The sequence below is a fragment of the Loxodonta africana genome, chromosome 23 (genome assembly GCF_030014295.1).
Source record: "Loxodonta africana isolate mLoxAfr1 chromosome 23, mLoxAfr1.hap2, whole genome shotgun sequence".
Lineage (NCBI taxonomy): Eukaryota > Metazoa > Chordata > Mammalia > Proboscidea > Elephantidae > Loxodonta > Loxodonta africana.
In genome coordinates, this window is record NC_087364.1 from 4,969,610 (window position 1) to 4,995,038 (window position 25,429).

Genomic DNA, 25,429 nt, shown 5'->3' on the forward strand with positions numbered 1-25,429 from the left:
CCATTGCTTATGAATAAGATGTAAAGGTAGTGGAAAGGGGGTGAAGATTACACCTTTCATTTTTTGAAAGTAATGTTACTGTTTTGGGACCGCCATGAGCATAATACAGAAGTTCTGATTTCGTGATAAATGTATAGACAATGCTTTCATCTCCAGAATACGGATTTTTTTTACATGCAGCCCAAAACAATTTGAAAAATGTAATGAAATTACACTCAACTTCTACTTGGAACACAGCTTATTTTTTCTTTGTAAGCTATTTTGAGAATGTTGTATATCAAAACTTTTCTGATAAGGATTTAAACAGAAATCAGTTTTGTTTACATCCCACCAAAAATATAAATTTCAAAATTTGAAAAGTATAGCAGGATAGAATTATAGCCAGTGAGTGAAATGTGCTCCACTATGGAGGTGTTATTATTTACAACCTCATGTCTTTTCTAGGGATATGAGCTCGATGTCTGGTTAGAAATTGACAGCAGTAGATCTTTGACAGAAGCCTGTCTATCCCTTTGGATTTTGGGACTCACACTTTTTGTTCAAGTTGTGTAAAGCTGTTATGTGAAGTCCATTTACAAATCTAAGCTTTTAATTGGTTGTTGCATTTATTAGGTAGATTTATGTAAGTATGATTCTACTAGGCTAGATACTGCTTATTTACGAATGGTAATTACAAATTTCTCCACCCCAGAAAATACATTTTAAATCATTGCAAGCCACTGTAAACACTTCAATAGTAGTTTTTAGTGGTCTCGCCTAAAGCATTTTTAAAAAAATGCAATAGCATTGGGCAGTATTTGAACATAGGGTAATAATTCCTGCCAATTATATTGTAAAGCATAAGGATGAAGGCCCAATATTGTATCTTAATTCATACCTTCTGGCCCGCTGGCAATTAAAATAACACTAATATTTTGCATGCACGCATAATGTTGGTATCTTGTTTATGTGGACTGGCACTCCAGTGCTTTATCTTGCTGAATAGCGGCTATGTTTATTTTCTTAGGGATGATGTAATCATTGAAAACCATTCTGAGAAGACTTTTATTACACACACAGGCTTGGGCTCTACCCTGTATCAGTACAGCTATCAATCCTACTACTACTGCCACAGGATGCTTTCGGGTCTCTGCCGATTTCCTTATCATGCGAGTAGAATAGATACAGATAGTCCTAAAGCAGGGATGAGCACGTACCTGAATTTCTTTCCACAGAAGAGTAAATGAACTACTAAACAGAAAATAACAGTTAACCTCTTGCCGTTGAAAAGATTCTCCTACCTCGCAGCAACTCCATGTATGTACGTCAGAACAGAACTGACACAAGATTTTCAGTGACTGGTTTTTTGGAAGTAGACCACTAAGTCTTCTGGGTGGACTTGAATTCCAACCTTTCAGTCAACCATTTGCACAACCCAGGGACTCCTGAACACGAAACCTTAATTACTTAGGAGACTGTGTTTTAAAGAACATACAAAGATTGGCTTCTAGTTCCTAGAGGTCAATGAAGGTTCAATGAGAGAGTGATCACAAGAGAGAGAAAACATTTAATATTTCATGGCGCTCGTAGTGTCTCTAGCAGGCAAGATGTTATGTTCAGCCAACAACTATGCAGGCCTTAACAATATGACTGAGTTAATAGTAGTGTATTTGTACTTACATGGGGCTTGGGATCCCATACTTCACGTAAGGTCTCCCTGTCAGAGTCCTTCATCAGAGTTTCACACAGCATCAACTCAAGGACAGTGGGTTTGGTTTGTTATTATGTACCCAAAAAAGGAAACTTAATTTGAAGTCTTTAAAGATATATTTTGATATAATAAATTGGAATTTTCTATGTCATAGTTAAAAATTTTGGGTTTGGTGTCATAGTTAAGAGTGTTGTGCTCTCTGAAAACATAAAAACGGTTTTAGTTAAGGCTCTGAGCTTCAATTTTATCATCAGTAAATGATGATAACGATTACCTGGTAGGAATAGGTGAGTTTTAGAACAGTATGTTCAAAGCACTTAGAACAGTTGTAGCAAGCCTGCAGCAAGTTACGGAGCAACGACAAATACCCAGCATGAGCCTGGAATGTTGTAGCTTCACCTGGATGCAAAGGTGCTGTGCTGGGGTGGACGGATAGTATTCACCACAAAACTTTCCATATTACTGCCTCTGGATATTTGAAACACGTTTTCACACGGTGCAATGCTTTAACGGTTTCCTTTTTACTCTGGTATAAATTAATATATTGCAGGGAAAAGAAATTCAAATGTTTAATTGAGGCCATTAAAAAAAAAATTCGTTGCCATTGAGTCGAGTCCGACTCATAGCAACCCTATAGGACAGAGTAGAACTACCCCATATGTTTCCGAGGAGTAGGTGGGGGATTCGAACTGCCCACTTTTGGTTAGCAGCTGAGTTCTTAACCACTGCACTACCAGGGCTCCATCAAGGCCCTTAAGGGGCTAAATATGCAGAGAGCTGTACCAGGTATAACCAAGGAAGCCGTGTGTCAATGGAAAGTTGGCTTCTTCTATTTCTTCTTGGCTGGGGGTTAAAAAAAACCAGTTGCCATCGAGTCGATTCGGACTCACAGTGACCCCATGTGTGTCAGAGTAGAATTACGCATGATAGGGTTTTTGATGGCTGATTTTTCAAAAGTAGATCACCAGGCCTTTCTTCCAAGGCACCTCTGGGTGGACCCAAGCATGCCAACCTTTTGGATAACAGCTCAGCCCTTAACTGTTGGCACCACCCAGGGACTCCAAAAATCAGGGAGATAGGAGAGAAACAGTCAGGGAGGGAGTTTCTGATGTTGCCAAGCTGGAGGCAGGGCAGAACACCTTCTTTTGTGATTGTTAGGTGGTGTCAGTCAAGTTGCCCCTTTGCCACTAGAGTCTGAAGGTTTCAGAATGCTGTGAAGAAGAACATATTCAGGGAGGCTTGGTGAGGTCACTTCATTGCCCCTGTTTATCTGATCAGAAAACAAAAGCGTTCGTGAAAGACAACAGCACCAATAAAAAAATGAACAAAACAGTTGAAGAAAGTTGTTGTACCCTTTTATTGGCACAGTAACTTTTTAAAGGCTGGTATGAAGAAAACGTTCCAAGTAGCAAGACACAATGCAATGGATGTCAGTGCTCGGAGCTTCCTGGCAGCCAACGGGAGCACATCAATAAGACAGGCCATTGCATTACAGCAGGGCTGAGAATACAGCAAGCGAATCATGCAGTGTGGCTCTGGGAGGACAGCCGTCTTGTGCTGCAACCATTATTGCTCAAACCAGTAAGTTGCAGCTTATTATTTGTATTGTTTATACCTTTGAACGAATACGACCCTTCTACACAAACAGCTATGAATGTGAAGCTATACACGTTTGACTGAGTGCCTCCAAATGCCCCGTAGCCTGTGCTGAAATCCGGAGATGAAATTTACTGAAACAGTTCACAGTCCACTTATCCAGAAATACAGAGCCTAAGAAAGAGCTAGCATCGGATAGTCAGCATTGGATACAATCCACACATCTGCAAGGGCTGACAATGACGAAGCTAAACTGCAACATAGCTTGGAGATCGTCAGGTACCTTCTGTTAAAAAAAAAAACATGGAGAAAAAAAAAATTCTAGAAATGATTTTTTTTTTTAATCTGTATTTTGAAGAAAGGGAGCACCACTGATTGCATAAAGTTATAAAATACAGTAATAAACATGTGAATAATGATGAGATTTGTAATTCTGATAAAACACAAACATCTACAAAGGAACAAAATAATAGGTACTCATATAGCCTATTACAATAAACCTGCTGGAAGTACAAGAAACACATTGTTGAACTCTATAAAAACAACTGTACATGTGTACAGACCTGACTGCTTTCCTGCACGCTCCGTTGCCCTCTCTGGTCTCATGCACATTTGCCAGCCTTTTCTCTTGCCACCTATAAGCAGCACGGCCCTATAAACATGGAGCCTGGATATCAGAGTGTATCATCACAAAATGGATAAGAAAGAACACACACACACACACACATATACACACAGGGAATCTTGTATATTTGACTTCTGTGTCCTGTGCTTTTTTTTTGTGTAAATGCATGGAGGGAGGACCCAGCATGTATCAGAAGGGAGCCCGCTGTTGGCGCAGCCTGGAACCACTAGGCAGTTTTATTTTGTGAGTCTGCGATCCAGGCCACATCAGATGGTGGTGTCCCAGAGCTCTGAAGGAAGCCTATTGCAGGATGCCCCTTCCGGCTTCTTCAGAAGAGTGGGCTTCTTGCAAGGAGGCGGGGGAGGGCCCCTGGCTTCAGGGTGGTGAACGATTTGCTGCCAGTCTTCCCCTTCTTCACAGAGCTTTCGCCTCCAGTCCAAGAGCTCTTTCAGGGCCACACTTTCATTCTCGGAAAGCCTCAGCTGATGGATTACCTGTTGGAGGAAAGAGAGAGAGAGGGAGTAACAGCAAATATTGTGAGTGAGCTTGAGACGTGACAGCAATACCTGGATGTAAAGGGGCTGAGCTGGGGCTAAAAAGAATAGCATTTACTCTCAAACCTCCTGGCATTACTGCCTCTGGAAATGGCATCAAACTAGTTTCGCTGTTAACTGCAGAATTAAAATGATTAACATAAAAAAACACTCAGGAAGGAGGTACACTGTTTAGCATGTGTTAATCCATTGACTCCGACTCATGGCAACCTCATGTGTCAAAGGAGAGCTGCATTCCACAGGGTGTTCAATGGCTGAGTTTCTGGAAGTAGATCACCAGGCTTTTCTCCCAAGGCACCACTAGATTTCAAACTGCTCTTTTGGTTGATCACTGAACTCAAATTGTTTGCCCCATCCAGGGTCCTTACAATGTGATGTGCCTTTAGATTATGCAAGAAAGAATCAAATGTCTGTTTTCCCTTTGCCTTCTATGATGTACATTCTTACCACATCTTGTACTTTCTTGCATTTATCGCAATTTTAATTCTGCCCGTAACACATAATTCTGGATTTCTCAAGCTTCACCCCATTCTAGGAAGTGCTCCTCCATCTAGCTACACAGTTACTAATCAAATGTCATTTAAGGCAATATGACCCCACTCCTGACCCCAAATACATTAACCCAAGGCGCAGTGGTTAAAAGCTATGGCGAGCTCCGGTGAGCTCTGGCTGCTAACCAAAAGGTCAGCAGTTCTAATCCACCAGCCACTCCTATGCAATATGTAGTACCATGCCAACATAGAGACTGCCTCCAAGAGTTAGGTGCTGCAAGCGACAGGCACGAAACATAAACCCAGCTCAATGGAGGCAGGGTAGCTGTGCTGGAGAATTCCTCCACCCTAAAAAAAAAAAAAAAAAAAAAAAATTTTTTTTTTTTTTAGTTGGTGGTATCTGGCCCCAAGCTTTATTTTGTGGTAGTAAAGCTAAGCAGTGGGCTAAACTAGTGCCTGTATGTTTTCTCTCAGACCCTGAGCCTTCAAATACTGGAGATTTAGGAGCCTTGGCAGCAGAGCATCAGAACACATAATTGCGTTGGCTACTTCTTCCTTCAGTTGTTGTTGTTGTTAGGTGCTGATGAGTCAGTTCCAACTCATAGCGACCCTATATAGAAGAGAATGAAACACTGCCCAGTCCTGTGCCAATCTCAAAATCGGTGTTATGCTTGAGCCCGTTGTTGCAGCCACTGTGTCAATCCATCTTGTTGAGGGTCTTCCTCTTTTCCGCTGACCCTGTACTTTACCAAGCACGATGTCCTTCTCCAGGGACTGATCCCTCCTGACAACATGTCCAAAGTATGTAAGATGCAGTCTTGCCATCCTTGCTTCTAAGGAGCATTCTGGTTGTACTTCTTCCAAGACAGATTTGTGCATTCTTTTGGCAGTCCAGGGTATATTCAATACTCTGATGCCCTGTTCTTCTTCATATAGTCCAGCTTCTCTTCTGCTAGTTTGTCGTACTATGGGGGCTTGCTTGTTCCTGTGATGCTGGAAGCTATGCCACCAGTATTCAGATACCAGCAGGGTTACCCACAGTAGACAGGTTTCAGCTGAGCTTCCAGACTAAGACAGGCTAGGAAGAAAGGCCCAGCAGTCCACTTCTGAAAAGAATTAGCCAGTGAAAACCTTGCTTCAGTAGGGTACCCTTAAGTCTGTGCTCACTCACAGAAGTCAGCTAGAAATGAACAGAAGGACGTGACAAGGGATGCTGTGCCCATCCCTTTCTGCCAGCAGCCAGCAGTCTGGGACTGCAGAACATTGTAGAATCTAATTTTTCTGTCGGTCCTAAAGTCACATGCCGACTACAAAAGTATGAGATTCTGGACATCAGAGTGGGGATCCTGGGAAGAACTCAGAGGAGACACGATGGCTAATCCCACTCCAAAGCATCTATTACTTTTGCCAGTGCCACTTCCACGGTCAGAACCCTCTCAATTAAAACAAAAGAAAATAAAACAAAGAAAGATGTAAATGGTTTCATCTCCGGTGTAGGGAAGAGGCAGTTGAATGCAGAAAAGTAGTCAGTGTTCTAGGTCCAATTCTAAAATGGTCAGCATCAGCCTTGCTGCCCAAGCCTATAGTTTACCCCAAGAGTATGGGACAAAAAGAGGACTCGAGAGCCTAAAAAGGATGGACAGAGGCCTCATTATGGTGTTAAATGACAGAGCCATGAAAGTCAAATCCATATCTAGAGTTTTTTTTTTCTTTCCAGTTGCCATTGAGTTGATTCTGACTCATGGCGACCTCAGGTGTGTCAGAGTAGAACTGTGCTCCATAGGGTTTTCAGTGGCTGTAATCTTACAAAAGCAGAGTGCCAGGCACCTTTCTTCTGAGGTGCCTCTGGGTGGGTTCGAACCACCAACTTTGTTTAGTAGCTGAGTGCTTAACCTTTGGTGCCACCCCAGGGCTCTATATACAGAGTGCATAATTAGATTTCTCGGGTTGGTTATTAGTTAAAAGAGTGCCCCAAATTGAATTTATAGGCAACCAGGAAAAAAGAGAGAGACAAAGTTTGGAAAACGGGACTGTGACTGCTCACTTCCTAAAGTTATCCCCAGGTGTCAATCCAAGGTGGTATGTCACACCTAAAACAGTACCGCCCCATTAACAGGTGGTTGTTGTCGTCACCGTTGTAATTTATTTATTTTTGATTGTTTCTAATTTCCCAGACTGTACCAGAATGATATTGGAAATCAATTCTTCTGATGGGCAGATGCTATGGAAGTCAAATTGTCTTTAAACCAAAAAACAAAAACAAAACCTTTGTCATTGAGTCGATTCTGACTCATAAGGACCCTATAGGACAGAGTAGAGCTGCCCCCCATGGGTTTCCAAGGAGCAGCTGGTAGATTTGAACTGGAGACCTTTTTGCTAGTAACTGAGCTGTTAACCACTGTGCCTCCAGGGTTCCAGATTGTCTCTATTGTCAGGGAAATCAGGGAAGAGCCACAACAAAGTAGAGCGGGAAATGTGTATGCTAAATACGTGTCTGGAACTTTACAATCAGTTTACAAACATGGAGTTGGCTAAGCCTCCTAAGAACCCTATGAAGTAGGTATTGCCTTTTAAAAAACGGAGGCACAGAGAGATTAGATAACTTGCCCAAATCCATGTAGAAAATGGTAGAACCAGGATTTTAGCTTAGACAGTCCAGCTCCAGAGTCTGTATTATTAACCATTACCATACATTGCTTATTTATTTTATAGTTGCTGCCCAGAAAGATCCAATATATGGTAAGGACCAGCGTCCTTAATATCATGCTTCTATTTCCTGTCCTTATTTTTCTAAATGGGATTTTAGTGATAGTTATATTTTTCCTCCATTAATACATCCTAGGAGCCATGGTAGTACAGTGCTTAAGAGTTTAAGCTGTTGACCAAAAGGTTGGCAGTTCAAATTCACGAGCTGCTCCTTGGAAACCCTATGGGGCAGATCTACTCTGCCCTATAGGGTCCCTATGAGTTGCAATCAACTCATCAGCAACACAAATATATATTAGTGTATGCTGGTAGTGATTACATTTAGCTTCAGTCTATGAATGTAGAGTATGTGTAGATAGGCTCCTTGGCACATAGCAGGTAGTCACTGTCCGTGAAATCTACTGTCCCCACAGTTATTCTTATGAGAGAATGCTTGATTGATGTAAGAATATCTCCACCATCTCAGCTGATTATTTTCCCACAACTTTCTTGAGATACTTTCTTCAGTAATGCAACTTTATCTTGATCTGTTTAGAGACTAAAACAAGGAACTTCTATTTCTGGATAAGATGCAATAGGTCATGGTAGGTGAGTGCTCCCACTGTAAAAACTAAAAACAATGCATGAATTGCAAAACTTTGTATTTTTAAAGCATTAGAAGGCTCTGGAAAAGAAGCAGAGGAACTAAAATTCCAGACACGGGAGAATTTTTCCAAGGTGAACTGAAATTAGCAGACTTTTTTTTTTAAAGACTCTCTGGGAGGATTTGCAAATTCTAGGCTGTTTTTTGGGCCTAGAGAGCCTCTTATACGAAAAAGAATAACTAGAAACCATTTTCTAGTTGAACAGGACTAGAGGAACAAATTGGAAATGTGAAGACGCTCAAATGCATGGCTCTTTTTCTCTACGGGACATTTGCTGAGTTCTTCAACTGTGTAAGAAGTCAGTGTCTTAGGCCAAAAGCAGAGTAAATCTCCTACAATGTTGGAGGAGCTTTGAAAGCAAAGACTTGACAGGGGAAACGATGCTTGTACTTCCAATACAGATTGGTTCATTCTTTTGACAGTGCAATATTCTTTGCCAACACCACAATTCAAAGGTATTAATTATTCGGTCTCCCTTATTCATTGTCCAGCTTTCGCAGGCATATGATGCAATTGAAAACACCATGGCTTGGGTCAGATGCACCTTAGTTTTCAAGAATAGATGCCTGAGTGGCATAAATGAGATGCTAAAATATTTCTGTTATTGATCTTTAAAAAAATCTGAAATTTCACAGATGTCTGAAATGTGTAAAGATATACGATAGACCACTACCTTTACAAAGTGGAAGTCAGAGGAGAGTTTAAATTTATTACCTTTGAGATAATAAGTAGAAGTAAGATTAGAAGGGAAACCCTGGTGGTGTAGTGGTTAAGTGCTATGGCTGTTTACCAAAAGGTTGGCGGTTCGAGTGAGGACAGTATCCCTGAAGAATAATGTCTAATCTGCTTTATTTAAATTTCTGAAGCACAAAATCCTATCTATCATTGATGCTGAAAGAGTCTCAGTATTTAACAACAGCAAACAAATGCAACTATGAATATTTAAATGGAGGTCAAATAATACTGAAGCGATAAAAACTATTTAAAAATATTCTCGAACACTGAAAAAAGCATTTAAAACAGAGTTTCTCCACCCTTGACATTTCATGTCCTGATAATAAGTAAGAGGAGCCCTTGTGGTTCACTGGTTAAGCGCTTGGCTGCCAACTGAAAGGTCAGCGGTTGGAACCTACCAGCAGTTCTGCAGGAGAAAGACGTGGCAGTCTGCTTCCATAAAGGTTTACAGCTTTGGAAACTCTATGGGGCAGTTCCACTTTGTCCCATAGGGTCACTATGATTTGAATTCAACTTAAAGGCAACAACTTTGTTTGTTTAGATAAGTATTAACAAAAATCCTCACAGCTTCCTTGCCATGATTGATATTTCACAATAAATTAAATATTGTCGGTAAAAAGAGTTCAGTGCAATAATAATTTTGTAAGAAAAAAATTAGTTTTGATATTGAAAGAGAACCGTATCTTTTCCAACAAAAGAAGAAATGGCCTGGGGATTAGGGATACTGCTAGCAATATGAGCTTGGAGTCACCTGGTTTCATAGAAAATCACCCACTGCCGTCGAGTCGAATTCGACTCATAGTGACCCTATAGGACAGAGTAGAACTGCCCCATAGTTTCCAAGGAGCGCCTGGTGGATTCGAACTGCTGAGCTTTTGTTAGCAGCTGTAGCACTTAACCACTACAATTTATGCTGATGTTTTTAGGAAGAAAAAAAAAGGGGGGGGGCACCATATTGGTCTCCTTTAACTATGTTTTCCACTGTTTGAGAACATATATCCCTGCCCGGTGTCACCATTCCAGGCAACTATTCATTTATTCATTGGCTTTTCTGGAATCTTTTATATAATAGTCTTCATACACAAAATTATTAGCTTTCAGAGCCAGAAGGATAGTGTTGTAACTGGGGAAGAAAATGTCGCATACTCTACAAACATTTTGGTGCCTATGTTGTACCAGTCTCTACTCTGTGCTAGAAGAAAAACTTTCTGCTTTTAAAGTAGCTTTTAGACATGCAAAACACATAATAAGTGCCTTAAAACATGGCATGAGCATGAGTGGGGTGAAAAGAGGAGTGGTCTTGATTCTTGGGAAAGGGGGCTTTATGGGCTAGAGTAATGAAAGGCTTAACCTTTGATCCGAAATTTGAGGAATAAGATGGTCAACAATTGGAAAAGGGAGAAGAACAGACCAGCAGGGTCGTTTCCAAGCGACTTGATTAGAAATGTAGACAAGTGCCAGTAACAACACTGGACTTCATTACAGGGAAACAGAAATCACTGTTGTAAGCTGATCATGGAGCAAACATGACAGTTCAAGAGCCCAGGCTCTGGACTTGGATTGTCTGGATTGGAATCTTAAATTTGCCACTAACTGTTGTATAATATTAATCAAGGAACTTAGCTTCTCCTCCATCAGCTTCCTCATCTGCAAAGTGGGCTGATAGCAATAATTTACCTCATAACGATTTGGTGAGGATTATATGGGGTAATACTTGCAAGTCACTTAAAGAATGCCTTAAAACAGTAGCCAAAAAAAAAAAAAAAAGAAGCAAACAAAGCAAACCTGTTGCCTTTGAGCCTATTCCAAATCACAGTGACCCCAGCGGACAGAGTAGAACTGCCCCATACGGTTTCCAAGAAGCGGCTGGTGGATTTGAATTCTGACCTTTTGGTTAGCAGCCGGGCTCTTAACCACTCTATCACTAGGGCTCCAAAACCAAACAAAAAACCAAGCCTGTTGCCTTTGAGTCAATTTCAACTCCCAGTGACCCTACAGGACAGAGTAGATCTGCCCCATAGGGTTTCCAAGGAGTGGCTGGTGGATTTGAACTGCCGACTTTTTGGTTAGCAGCCGAACTCTTGACTACTGGGCCACCAGGGCTCCTTATAAATGTGGGTTGTTCATCATTGTTAGCTCTATGACTTGAGAAAATTCCTAAACTTTGCTGAATTATGTTTGTCTTGATGATCACATCAGGTAATGTGAAATGAAAGCACTGTGGGAAATTAATGGCCCTACATAAACACAAATAAGTTTATCCCACGCCCAGAATGACCATTTTTGGATGGCATGGGAAAAAATGGTACTACCTATAACAGGTACAAAACTTAGGCTCCTAGAAAAGTCTGCCAGTTTAACCGTCTTTGAAAATAATATCATGTGAGAGAGGATCTAGTAGGATACTTGGAAATTATTCTGTGATTTTTATTTTTAAATTTGACATTCAAAAGAGATTTGAAAGCTTCAAGCTTTGAAGGCCACTTACGATTCAGTAATGAGAAAGCAGAAAGTCACAGCTTACAGTCAGCTGGGACAATCTGTCCCCTCAAAGCAACTGACAAATGTTTCCATTTCACAACCGTCAGAGGCCAAGGCAATATCATCAGAGAGTCACCACCACGTGGGCTGTGCTTAAGGCTTGGTCAGCAGTTTTAATGCACAACTTCCTCTCACAGAGAACCTAAAGTATTGCCTTATTTGCACCCTACAGCATCACATTCTTCTTTCTGATCCCAAGAAAGGATTACATAAGGAAAAGGCTAAGCCATTTACATTCAATAAATATGGACGACACTGAACACCAGATTTCCAGCTCCCAGCAAGCGTGACCAGATATATAAATGGTTATGATCCAATCCCATTTCCCTATGGCCTGGGATACTCATCCTTGAGCAAAATCCTTTCTTTCAGCAGGCTTTTAACAAGAAAATTCCTGTCACAGATATAGTAATCCTTAGGAAATAACAGTGCTACTCAAGGCATTGTTGATGATTGCCTTGATAACTCAGTAGATGATGGGTTAATTACAAAAAATAAAAATAAAAAAGGTTTTATCCTGTAACTGATAAAATCTTGTGGATTTGATATTTAGAAGCTCAAGACATAAATCTTGTTCCCATTTTCCTACTCCATTTGGAGCTATCTCGTGTCATTCAATGTCTAAACCAAAACCAAACCAAACCCACTGCCGTCGAGTCGATTCCAACTCAATGTCCAAAATTAGTATGAAGACAGATTTTTATAAAGACATATAAAGAACCAGCTCATGGAAGTCCTGTATCCAGAGTGGGACATGAGTATTTAGTTCACTTATTTTCAAGGGTCAAAAATTACTAAATCTTTCACAACAGAGAGGAAACACAACATTATCTAAAGGCTTAAAGGCTTAGTGACCGTTTATTACTTATGTATCTATTTACTAATTTTCAATAGCTTCCCATCGTGTCATTAGTAGAGTCGTAAGAGGTGAACTAATTTAAAAAATAAAACATAAATTGTCTTCACTTCCCATGAAAATGCATTTCCATGAATTACCTGTTCCCCTTGCCATCGAGTCAATTCTGACTCATAGCGACGCTATAGGACAGAGTAGAACTGTCCCATAGGGTTTCCAAGGAGCGCCTGGCGGATTTCAACTGCCGACCTTTTGTTTAGCAGCTGTAGCTCTTAACCACTATGCCACCAGGGTTTCCTTTCCATGAATAGTATTAATAAATATAATCACTCACTGCTGATTTTTACATGGTCTTTTCCTTCTAGGATAAAAATAGCCTTTGTTAAATAATTCATATGCAAAATCATGTTGCCGTTCATTTGTCACAGAATTGATTTTTCTATTGACTATTCACCCAGAGGTGAAAAAAGGCATTTCGTGACATTTATGGAAATTAAAAGAACGAAGTGTCTTGGCAGACTGAATATAGTGAATATTAGTGTTTCAAATGCAAATCCCGTAACCACCCATTGCTAACACGATGTTGGGGAAAAAAAGGGTAAGAAAATGATATTTTAAAAACACAATCTGTAATAACAAAGGCAAACTAAATAGCTCTTAAAGATGCCGCATAAGATAAAATAATGGGATGCAGGAAAGTCTTTGATTAAAGGGTTGTCTATTACTTGGCTAAAAATCAAGAAAATTATCTGAAAACAAAAACATTTGTGGTTTGGGCAGAAAAGGGTTGAACCCTCCTCATGTAGAACTAGGCATTTATACAACAATCCTATTAAGTTCATTCTTGGGGTTTTAGTTTTTGGTTTTTTTTTTTTTTTCCCTTGTCTTTTGTTCACTTAAGAATTAAAGGAAAAAAAAAATCCCTTAAAGGTATGTTAGAAGTTCTACTGTGAGCCACAAGAGAATAGCAGGCTGTGAGGGAGGGGAGAAAGATTTTAATTTTTACCTCCTTCGTATGCTTTGATCTTTTTTTTAATCAAAAACTATTCATTACTTTTATAATAAGTAACATTATATTGGCACCCACTGAATAGAATTTAAATAGACGTATTTATTTTGCTGCTGATTTTAGCCTTACAAGTTCATAACTATGAATAAAAATGGACTATGATGAGTGAAATGTACATGCTTGTTTATATTAATTCGAAGTTATAAAATAGAAATTTGCAATTGGGCCATATATCATACAACGTAATTATTTTGTGGCATTCAGAATATGGATTTTACATAAGCACTGTTCTCTCACCTCAACACATTTAAAAAACATAGCTGTTTAAGTGGCTAGCAGATTGTAGCAAAAATTGATAGCACATATTTAGAGTAAATAAGATTCAAATCCAAGGACTACGTGGAAAAACAGAAACGTTATATGGGGAACATAGAAAGTAGGAATGCTAAAATTTCCTTTAAATTTTTTTCTTGCAATGATATGCGAGGCTTATTGCAAAATATCTAAAGGTATAATTGAGGACCAGGAATGGATTACCCAATAAGCAAGGTAAGCACGTGCTTTGGGCATCAACAAAGCAGAGGCATCAGTTACCTAAAGAAAAGACCCAAAGATAATGCCGAGGAGACAGGACACAAGGAAAAGCGAGCGCCACAGTGGAAGTGAACTGGCAGGGTGCTAAATGAAATTGATATCATTTTATAAATGTTGTATATGATAATTTTATTTTCCTTTTCATTTCGGACCAATTGGGTATAACATCACATTCAGTTCTCTCTCATCAACCACATAAGAAAGAGCCAGCACACTAGAATAACATGACTCGTATGCATCTTGGCCCTGCCCAAAGTGTACCAAAATGTGTCTTCAGATTGAGCATACTCTTGTATTTACATCTTCTTGATCGCTCTCCCCACTGGGATCAGCAGTAATCCAACGAACTGCAAAGACGCAGTCTCAAAGAACGAAAAGTGAGTGTATAGGTTTTAAGTATTACTTCAAGGTGAAAAACACTCTTGGAGATCTGTGAAAGGCCCGCCAACAAACACTATGGCAAATGAATGAAATTATTTCTGGCTGCCTTGTAAGTGCTATATCTTTTGACTATCTCAGATCAGAAGAACAAAATTACATGTTCTAAACCAATTTTTTTTACTTACTAATTTTCAAACATAAATTTTTATGTTAACATCCAAATTTGAATGTAAATTTTATTTTATAAATTTTACATGTTTTATGAATTTCAGTTTCAATTATTCAAATTTATTTGCTACGGTAGAACCAAATTTAAAAAGTGACATAATTTTAGATCCAGGTAAAATGAAAAGGCAGCAACTAAGTGAGGCACAAAAATGAAAACTCACAGAAGATAAAAAGAAAAGGATTTGTGAATCCCTAAAGACAAATTCAAAATTAACTTCCTTTTTAAAACATAATGAATCAGAAGAGACTTCTTCCTTTGAGTTTAATGGCTGCAAATTGTTGTACCAGCACTGCTAGTGCTTAAATTACTAGTAGCAATACGAATATAACAAAATTTGTGCCAAAGTCTGCCCCCATTCCTTGCTGTAGTAAAAATAAAATACTAATAATGGTGTAGAAAGTGAACCTATTTTTGAATCTGAAATTGTCAAATCTGCAGACCCCTTAAAAACAGAAATACAGATCTTGCTTTGCAGAATAATTTTTCTTCTAATGATGTAAGCTACTTGATCAAAAGAGGGCCAAGTGATTGTCAGCATCTAAGTGTACCATTTGAAAATTCATGTTAAAAATTTCTGGATGGTAAACAAGCAAGGTTCTGTAGCCAGAATATATTTCTAGGGTGCAAAGCTAATGATGAAAATTATAAGAGGGTGTGGCTACTGTGTTCTCCATCAGTTGGCTCTGTATATTGCTTTGTTTGCAAACTATTCAGACCTAAATCATTTAATTCTCGATTTGCTAATGATGGATTTAGCAATTGGTGCAACTGGAATATGACTGATAAACATGAAAACAGTTCAATTCACAGAGATTGTATGTTGTCGTATTTAAACTGAAGGCATGGTTTTGGCTTAACTCCTGAAGTGGTAAACAAACTAATGAAGAACTTCAGTATTGGAAAGCCATTTTGCAAGGCATTGTCGTTATAAAAATTGCTGAATGTGGACTATCTTTTAGAGAAAGAAATGAAGTGTTTGGGTCCCCATAAAATGAAAACTTCTGAGGTTTACTTGAACTTGTTGCTCAGTTTGATCGATTTTTAACAGGTCACATCTCAATATATGGTAACACAGGAAAAGGCAACCCATCGTATATATCTAAAATAACATGTGAAGAATTAAAAAACTTATTAAGTGATAAAGTTCTATTAACTATTTTCAGTGAAATAAGTACAGCTCTATATTTCAATTTGTCTGTAGATTCCACTCATCTTTCTTATATAGATCAGCTAAGTATTGTTTGAAGATACGTATCTCCAACAGATGGAAAACTTGTTGAGTGATTTATCACATTTCCAAACCCACTGTCCTTGAGTCAATTTTCACTCATAGTGGCCCTGTAGGATAGGGAACTGCCCCATAGGGTTTCCAAGCGTATAATCTTTACAGAAGCAGACTGCCACATCTTTCTTCTGCAGAGTGGCTGGTGGGTTCAAACTACCAATCTTTCAGTTAGCAGCTGAGTGCTTAACCACTGCACACCCAGGACTCCTTTTATCACATGATTAGCTTAAAAAGTCATACCAGTGAAGAAATTACAAATCAAGTACTTCACTATTTATGTGAAGTTTGCAAAATTGATTTTTCTAAGTGCAAATGCCAGTCCTATGAAAATGTGGCCAATATGTCAGGGTGTTATAAGGACATGGGATAGAAAATTTTAGAAGGCAATGAATATGCCATTTTCATATCATGTGCTTCTCATTCACTTAATCTTGTAGGATGCAGCACAGTAGATTGTTGTTGAGAAGCAGCTGATTTTTTTCTACTGTTCAGCCATTCTACACATTTTTTGCTGCCTCTACTTACTGGGATGCAGTTCTTAAAACATATTTAGGCAATGATTGATTATTAAAATGTCTTTCTAATACATGTTGGGAAGCACATGCTGTAGCAATGAGTGCAATCCTGGAATCGTACACTCAGATTCTAGATGCCTTAGAAAATAATGCTGAAGACCAGACACAAAAAGGAGATACCAAAAGAGAAGCTGAAAACATCACCAACAAAATGCAAACACTAGAGTATGTATTTATGTTGGTTATGTGGAATAACATATTGCAGCAGTTTCCTTGGGCTACTCAAGCTCTCCAAGATTCAGAAGTAAATTTAAAGACATTCACAGATTTCTACCAGTCATTAACGTGGTTTTTAGATAATTTAAGAGAAGATTTTGAAAACACAATAAAACAAATATTATCAAGTACTGATTATCAAGCGGTTTACCATCTTGCAGAAGCATTTAGAAAGAGAGAAGTAAATGACAGAAGTGCTCCAGAAGTATTGAGTGTCAGAAATCAGTTGTGCTTAACCATATACTACACCATCATTGACATACTTGAATCATGCGTGAACATAAGGGTGGAAGTGTATGAACTTCTTTCAGATACATTTACCTTCTTAAACAATGTGAATATACCTGATGAAGAATGCGTGAAGGCATATAAGAAATCAGTGTAGGCTTACCAAGATGACTTAAACACAAACCTTTACGGAGGAGTGCGACAATTTCATTCTTACATGAGAACTAAGTTTATAGATTCAGAAAAGACAATTTTACTCCTGTAGACATGTATGATTCCATAACAGACGATGAAATACCATGTGTATTTCCCAATGCTGAAATTGCATTGCACATATTCCTAACTTTTATGCTCACAAACTGTACAAAAGAATGCTCGTTTTCATCCCTAAAGAGACTCAAAAACCCTCAGCTTACAACAATGATTTAAGAAAGACTCGATTCATTATCCTTATTATGTATGGAAGTAGATATTGTTTGGTAGCTTAATTGTGATGAAATCATTGAAGAATTTCTGAGAATGAACAATAGAAATGTTTTTAATTGTAACATATTACGAATGAAAGATCTATGTAATAATAAAATATAGTAATTTATTGTAACATTTGTTTTCTGATCACAAAATTTTCTTTTACGACATCTTTTCATTTGTTCATTTATAATTATAGCACTTATTTTTATAATTTATAATATAATTATTTTTATAATTATAGCACTTATTTGGGTTATAGTTATTACAAAACAAGCAGCAAAACTGAAGTATGAGCTGTTTAAAGCAAAACTGGTGAAAATAAATTTCTCTTTGTGGGAAATCAACAGAATTTTAAGTAGATTGTTGAAACAATTAAGTTCACTGACTCATCTTCTTCATTGTATAATATGTGAAATATTTTCTTGCAGAAAATGTGGTATATAGTAAAAATCTTAGTACCCTGCATCTGCTAAAGACTTTATAATACAGTTCATCTCATTCCACTAAAATGGCATGTCACTTTTGTGTTCAATCACTAATATTTCAGTCACATTTAAAAAGAAATTAAATCACGGATGGCTAAGACACACACGCACACATGTATATGGAACCTTCGTGGCACATTGGTTAAGAGCTTGGCTGCTAATCAAAATGTTGGCAGTTCAAATCATATGCATGTATATATCTAACTCACATATGCCGTTCCAATGCGTGAGTGAGCAGAAGAGGGGATGCCACAGATTATCAGTGTTTAGGGAGCCTCATTCTTTAATTCAGCCCTGTTGAGGGTTGCTGTGAGCATATGGGTCTCTATGAGTTGGAATCGACTTAACGGCAGTGGGTTTTTGTTTTTTGGTTGAGGGCAATCAATCTACTGGATTTTATCTCTCCAAAGATTAAACCATTCATAACATTTGCTTGTACAAAAATCTTAATGCCACTTCTTTCTCCCAGCTTAAAAAATCAAGTCCATATGTCTTGGTATGTTATCAAAAGTCCTACATATTCTGACCACAACGAATACTCCATCTTCATCATCATCCATTCTCACATAGACCCCTTCAGTCCAACCAGATGTACCAAGAACATACCCTTAATTCTACAACAGTTTGTGTGCCTGAATATAGAAGTTCTCTGCATGAACAATCCTATAACTTTTTTGAGGTTCATCTTTAATATCATCTTCATGATACCATTTTATAATTTTAAAGTATATTCACATGTTATCATCCTACTTGATACAACCAATGAAATAAGTATACTAAGTATTATTAACCTCATTTTGTAAATGCAAAAAATCATCTTTAAATTCCAAAGTCCCGTGGTTAGTCAGTGGTATAGTCAGAATGCAAATTCCAGTATATTGAGTATAGTGTATCTTCTTGCATACTAATTATATTGCCTTCCAATAAGCTTTCCTTGTTTATTAACCAATTAGCAAATGTGCTTTAAATAATCGTGAAAGGGAAGATACCGTGACGGGTTTAAAAGACTTGTAAAGATGCACAAAATATGACCTGGCCCCTCAAAGGGCTTCCATTCAAATTAGGCAACAATGCATAAATGCATAAAAAATTAAATGAATAAAGATGCTTAGACAGACATGAATATTAAAAAGTCACTAGCAGGACAGCAGTAATTGACTAATACATTATGAAGGTAATTACTCCTGGTGGAACACAGAGGGCAGACAACTCGTTTCAAGGCAATATGGCCAAGAAATTCATATCGGTATACAGGATTAGGTCGGGATTAAATGGATGAGTAGGACACAAAAAGAGGAAAGTTCAATTTGGAGAAAGTGTTTTAAGGAATGGCATTTATACTTCTATTCGAGGCTGCATTTAAATAATTCCCAAGGACTCTAGGGAAAGAAATGCTTTGTGAGATGTGGTAGAACTTTAGAGTTGGATTTGAAATAGCAATAGAATCACGAACAAATGCAAAAGGAGTTATGGCAAAGGTATGAAAGTGAGGGAATCAAAATCCAAATCATGGTAGCCATCTACTCCATAGCCTTCAGAGGACAGAGGATCCAAGTCAAAGAATACTTTTCTCCAACTGTTAAATTAGTCAGTGCTTTAATCTGCAGCATTTTGTAGGACACAGTTAACCTGTTAAAATCTCAATTTTTTTTTCTTCTGGAAACACCACAGTCTATGGGTTACAGTATTAAATTATAATTAAATAAGAATGAGAAAAAGCATTTTATGAAACTGGGTGTTAATGGAGCTATTAACATAATCCAAGTAGATTAAAAAATTAAGCAAAGATGCTGGTCGTGGAATTTACAGCACAGGGAAACATTATCAACATGGGTTCTTCTCCAAAATTTAATTATGGGTTAGAGTCACCAGCTTGAGGGCTGGCAGTAAGAGGCACTTCTTTATAATTACTAAATGGACCAAAAAGGTTCGGAAGTATTAGAACATTTCTCTGATGTCCAACTTGTTATTGGGGATTTTGTCCTTGAGAAAAATTAAGGCCATTGATTTTGAGGAATTTCTGAAAGACCTGTTGTTAAGAGTTAGAAATATTTGGTAGATTTTTTTTTTTAATGCCAAGGAAGGGTGGCTTGGGAGCACCTTGATCACTATCTTGTATTAAAATGTCTGATAAATATTCCAATAATTCTGTTGTCAGAAGATAGGGACAGGTATGATTTTTGTTATCTTAAAGAATTGTTAGATGCATTGAAGTCAGTTCCAATTCATAATGACCACATGTACAACAGAATGAAACACTGCCCGGTCCTGCACCATCCTCACAGTCATTGCTATGTTTGAGCCCATTGTTGCAGTCACTGTATCAATCCATCTCATTGAGGATCCTCCTCTTTTTTGCTAACCCTCTAGTTTACCAAGCATGATGTCCTTCTCCAGGGACTGGTCCCACCTGATAATATGTCCAAAGTATGTGAGACAAAGTCTTGTCATCCTCATTTCTAAGGAGCATTCTGGCTGTACTTCTTCTAAGGTAAATTTGTTCGTTCTTCTGGCAGTCCATGGTATATTAAAAATTCTTCACCAACATCATAATTCAAAGGCATCAATTCTTCTTCTGTCTTCCTCATTCTTAACAGAATATAGATTGGTAAATAACGGGAGCTAAATTTAGTTAATTAAAAAAAAAAAAATTTTTTTTTTTTAGGTACTATAAATAATGATGCTCAGTGACAACATGTGAGCCATGAAGCCAAACAAATGAAGAAAAGTATTAGCTAGGGCTACTCAAGATGTTCACAGACAAATCCCAAACACAGTGACTGGGCAGCAAAGAAGTATATTTCTTGCTCATATTAAGGTCAAAATGGATGTTTTTGATCAGAGGTTGGCCTTCCATGTTGCCTTGTACATACTTTACCTCTTCTAGGGTCTTGGAGTATTCTGTATGCAAATTTGAGATGGGAAAAGGCATACAAGATCAAGCAAGGGAGAATTGTGTGGGCCAAGCGCATCACTATGGCTTCCATTCCATTGGCTAGATCTCAGTCACACGGCGACTCCTAACTACAAAAAAGGAGCTGGGAAATGCAGTCTAGAAGAAATTGATTTGGTGACCACAGAGTGTCACTTTGATCATGGGGTCAATTAAAGTGTCTTTAAGACAGAGCCATGGCAAACCATGCTGATCTGCTGGACGAAGTAAGGAAAAGGGAAAAGGATGTCAGTAGGGATTAACAACACTAGATAAGATTTCGCTAAAGTAGGCAAGGTCTAATGAGAGCAAGTCTTTTTAATCAAGAACATTTTTCCAAAATAGACAATAAAAATCACCTGGAAGAGTCTAAAATTTAATTAAGCTCTATTTGGGTTTCAAAATCTAGGCTTTTTATATCATCGACCTCATGGCACTTCTTTCCAATATCTCAATTCACCTGCTTTAGAACCTATTTCTGAGTCAGAGTTAGAAGTACAAAATGACAGTTTCAAATAATAATGGACTCATAGAAATCAGGGAAGAATCAGGTCTAATAAGGTCATAAAATAAATTCCTTCACCAATATTAACTGACGATGTTTCAGCAAGAGTGGAAAACTTTCTATTCACGTCACCCTGAATTTTAATATCAAGATTGGCAAGCCGAAAATATCAGCCACTTAAACCAGAGACTCCATCAGCCTGGGACCAGAAGAACTAGATGGTGCCCGGCTACAACCAATGACCACCCTACAGGGAACACGACAGAGAGTCCCTGAGAGAGCAGGAGAAAAGTGGGGTGCAGAACTCAAATTCACATAAAAAATCAGACTTAATGGTTTGACGGAGACTACAGGAACCCCAGAAGACATGGACCCTGGAATGTCTGTTAGCCCAGAACTAAAACCATTCCCGAAGCCAACTCTTCAGACAAAGATACACAAGACTAAATGAGCAGCGTAAATGAGCAGCTTCTGATCAGAGGTGAGGTGAGAAGGCAGAAAGGGATAGGAGCCAGCTGAATGGATACACAAGATCTGAGGTGGAAAGGCGGAGTGTGCTGTCACATTATAGGGATAGCAACCAGGGTCACATAACAATGTGTGTATAAATTTTTGTATGAGAAACAAACTTGTGCTGTAAACTTTCATCTGAAGCGCGCATGCACACACACACACACAGACAGAAGATTTTCAGGTAACATTTTGTTTAGCACACAAAGCACCGTACTTTCTACATCAGAAAATCTGAGCCCCAGGTCCCCAGGTGTCTCTCTTCTAATTCTGGAATGAGCAGAACATCGTTAATGTCTAATAATCTTCACTTACAGAAAAGGCATGTTTTTATTCTTTATCCTCTATGCCGATCGAAGTTTCCAAACTTTAAAGAAAGACATAATACAGTGGAGTACATATTTTATACTTAGCCTGTTCCCATAGTTTATAACTTAAAACTTTCTCTTAACTAGAAAAAAAAAAAGGAAAGTGTAAATAATGGTAATTTTCACTTTTTTTTTCCATTTAAACATCTAATAATACTGTAGAGTTGCTTTCATTCCTTCATATTGGCTATTGCTTTAATATTCTTGAGCTATCATGAAGTTAGCACATAGTTCTGTACTTCAACATTTAGGTTATACATATCATACTAAGTTTTTCTGGAAAAATTTTAACTTATTTATTTTTTGCAACCTAAATCCATAACTTTAGGGTGATAAAATTAAGCGTTAATATACATGCCCCTGGTATGTTAATAAAGTTCTCAACATTTTAGCTGAAAATCAGATAGTGGAACTGAAATCAATTTATAATCCATTTATACAAACTAAACTTTGAAAAACTAAATTCAAGATCTTATATCTTAGGAGCCCTAGAGGCACAGTGGTTAAGAGCTGGGCTGCTAACCAAAAGGTCAGCAGTTTGAATCCACCAGCTGCTCCTTGGAAACCATGTGGGGCAGTTCTACTCTGTCCTATAGGGTTGTTATGAGTGAGAATTGACTAGATGGCAACAGGTTTGGTTATTCTTTTTTACATTCACTCAAACGTCTTGTTTGTTTTAGTTGTTTTTGTTCACATGTTGCTATGCGATCAATTTTACTAAACTTGTAATCAAATGTACTAAACTTGAAAAATGGACCTTTTTGGGGGGAGGGGTGTGGATTAAAATTTTCCTGACATATCGTGCACCTTGACTTAATTTTCCAATCATTATATAGAAGCTGGAGTAACCCTCATAATTTATTTGGTTTTGTGGATTAAATACAAATGGCTTCAACTAAGTTTGATAACCATTTACAACACCAATAAAGCAATTTGCTTTATTTCTGCTAAGAATTTTCAATTTTACTTAGCTAGTATTGGAAATTCTATGGGGCAGCTCTACTCTATCATATAGGGTCGCTACGAGTCGGAATTGACTCCACAGCAGCGAGGTTTTTTAGTATTGTTTTGCCTGTATATATTTATGAAAACTGTTTACTTGTGAATGAGTCCCTAGTCTGTTTACCATGGCTCTGCTTTGTAAAGCTTTCAGCTTGTCTTTAAAATTGTAAGACTGTCCTATGAATTGACCTCCCATAATTAACTCATAGTAGTTATACTACTGAAAACTTAAGAAGATAGACTATATAAGTGATGCATGTGATCTTTTGGGGGGCTTTCATCTTGCCCCATAAATAAACTGTTCTTTGGGTATGTTCAGCCCATGGAAATACTGTGCATTTCCCCTTTTGGGCTTTTCCTGTCTCCAACTATTTCGAATGTTTTCTTCTTGACCTAGTTGTCTGCTAAACATAGCAAGCTGGAGATTATTGTCCTCAGTCCAAATTCCGTTCATTACAATTATCACAATTTGAAACTTGAAACATTGATATAACGGTTGGAGAACAACTATATCCTATTAGAATCTGGTCATAATTCTACATTTTTCTTAATGAAGCAAGTTGTTTTGCATTGTTTGATAAAATGCCTATTAGAATCCGCTATGAAACTGTATGCAAATAAATACGTAGCTAGGGAAAGTAAAAGATGGCTTCAGATATTTTCAACAGCTCCTTTATCTAAATCTGATTCAGTATTATATTTTGTTACATTTATCAATCGGATTATACTTGTTATATTTATTCCACAGTTGTATTTAATACTGCTCGAAACCAAAGAGAAAAACCAAAAATCATCATCGAAAACAATAAACTCCATAACAAACAAAAATCCCTTCAGGTATAAATATTTAGGAAAGGTAACTTAGAGGTCATTTTATTTTTGTTTTCGTCTTTTTTTTGTGTGTGAATGTCTCACAGATGCACATTTTTGAATAAAAATTATTTTGTATTACATTTTAAAATGTGAAGCAATATTAAGCTATGAAAGGCATACATGGCCATATAAACCCTAGTCTATAATCTGATTGGCTTTTTTACTACCAAAGCCACCACTGATGTTCTGTGTTCTCCTAATCATGGGAAGCTGCACTTTACATTCTCACAGTCCATCATTAACTCAAGTTCATTTGCAACAACTCATGAAAAATTTTCATAGCTTTGGTGCCTGTCATCGTTCCTAAGTACTTCTAGAATTTCATTTTGTTTGCTTCGGAAGACTTCTCCAAGACACCAGCCTCAGGTACAGCTATACCTTCATCCCAGGTGCTATTCACCTTCTTTATCTGACATAAATGATGAATTAAAAAAGCAAACATGTAAACAAATGCTCACTTTTTATTTTTGTTCATCAGTTTTTCTTCTTATTGTCAGCTTTAAGAGCAAATTTTGAAAATCATAAATTCCAGTCAGACTCCACTCTCCTCCAATCCAATAAAATTGCTTTAGTTTGAGTTATCAATAACCTCCATTTGTTAAAGCCAATGATCAAATTCCTCAGTAATCATTTTAATGATTTATCAAGAGCATTTAAGCATCTGATCCCTCCCTCTCCCTTAGTGTACTTCACTCACTTGTCAGTAAGGAGACTGTATTTTTTGGTTTTTCATCTCCAGTACTTTTTTTCAGTCTTTATTTCCCTTACCTCTTAATGGAGGAGGGCCTCAAGGCTTAATCCTTGTAACTTATTTTTCTCTGTCTTCATCCACATCCCTGTAGTTCTCATCCAATTTCAAGGTTTTAAACACCAAGGCTTATGATTCCCAACTTTGTGTCTCCAATCCAGACCTATCCCCTGAAATCCACACTCACAGACATTAAATGCCTACTCAACCTTTCTACTTGGAGACCTAAGAGAAATCTAAAACCTAGCATGTCTGAAATTCAACTTTTGATCTTCCCTCCTATGTGACTCTCTCCATGATTGTTCTCATTTTGTTTTATGGGAATCGCATTTCTCCAGTTGCTAAGGCTAGGAATCTTGGAATGATCCCTAATTCTTGTCTTCCTCACATCCCACAATCAGGAAATCCTGTTGGCTATTGGCTCTGCTTTTGAAATATATCCAGTGTTTGACCACTTCTCATTACCACTTCATTGCTGCCTTGTCTAAGCCACTATTACCCACCTGGATTACTGCAATAGCCTCACCTGTCTCTCCACTTACAGCCTACCTTACAGTCTACCCTCAACACGTCAGAGTAA

General features: G+C 37.9%; 1 protein-coding gene across 1 annotated transcript in view; it reads right to left on the bottom strand.

Moving 5' to 3' along the window:
- Window positions 1–3,722: 3,722 nt before the first annotated feature.
- MYO16 (myosin XVI) overlaps window positions 3,723–25,429 on the bottom strand; it is a 561,325-nt gene continuing 539,618 nt past the window's right edge. The window contains exon 34 of the mRNA XM_023553192.2: window positions 3,723–4,405. Within this exon, the coding sequence (XP_023408960.2) occupies window positions 4,178–4,405 (228 nt within the window). The 3' untranslated portion in view covers window positions 3,723–4,177. The remainder of the gene's footprint in view (window positions 4,406–25,429) is intronic.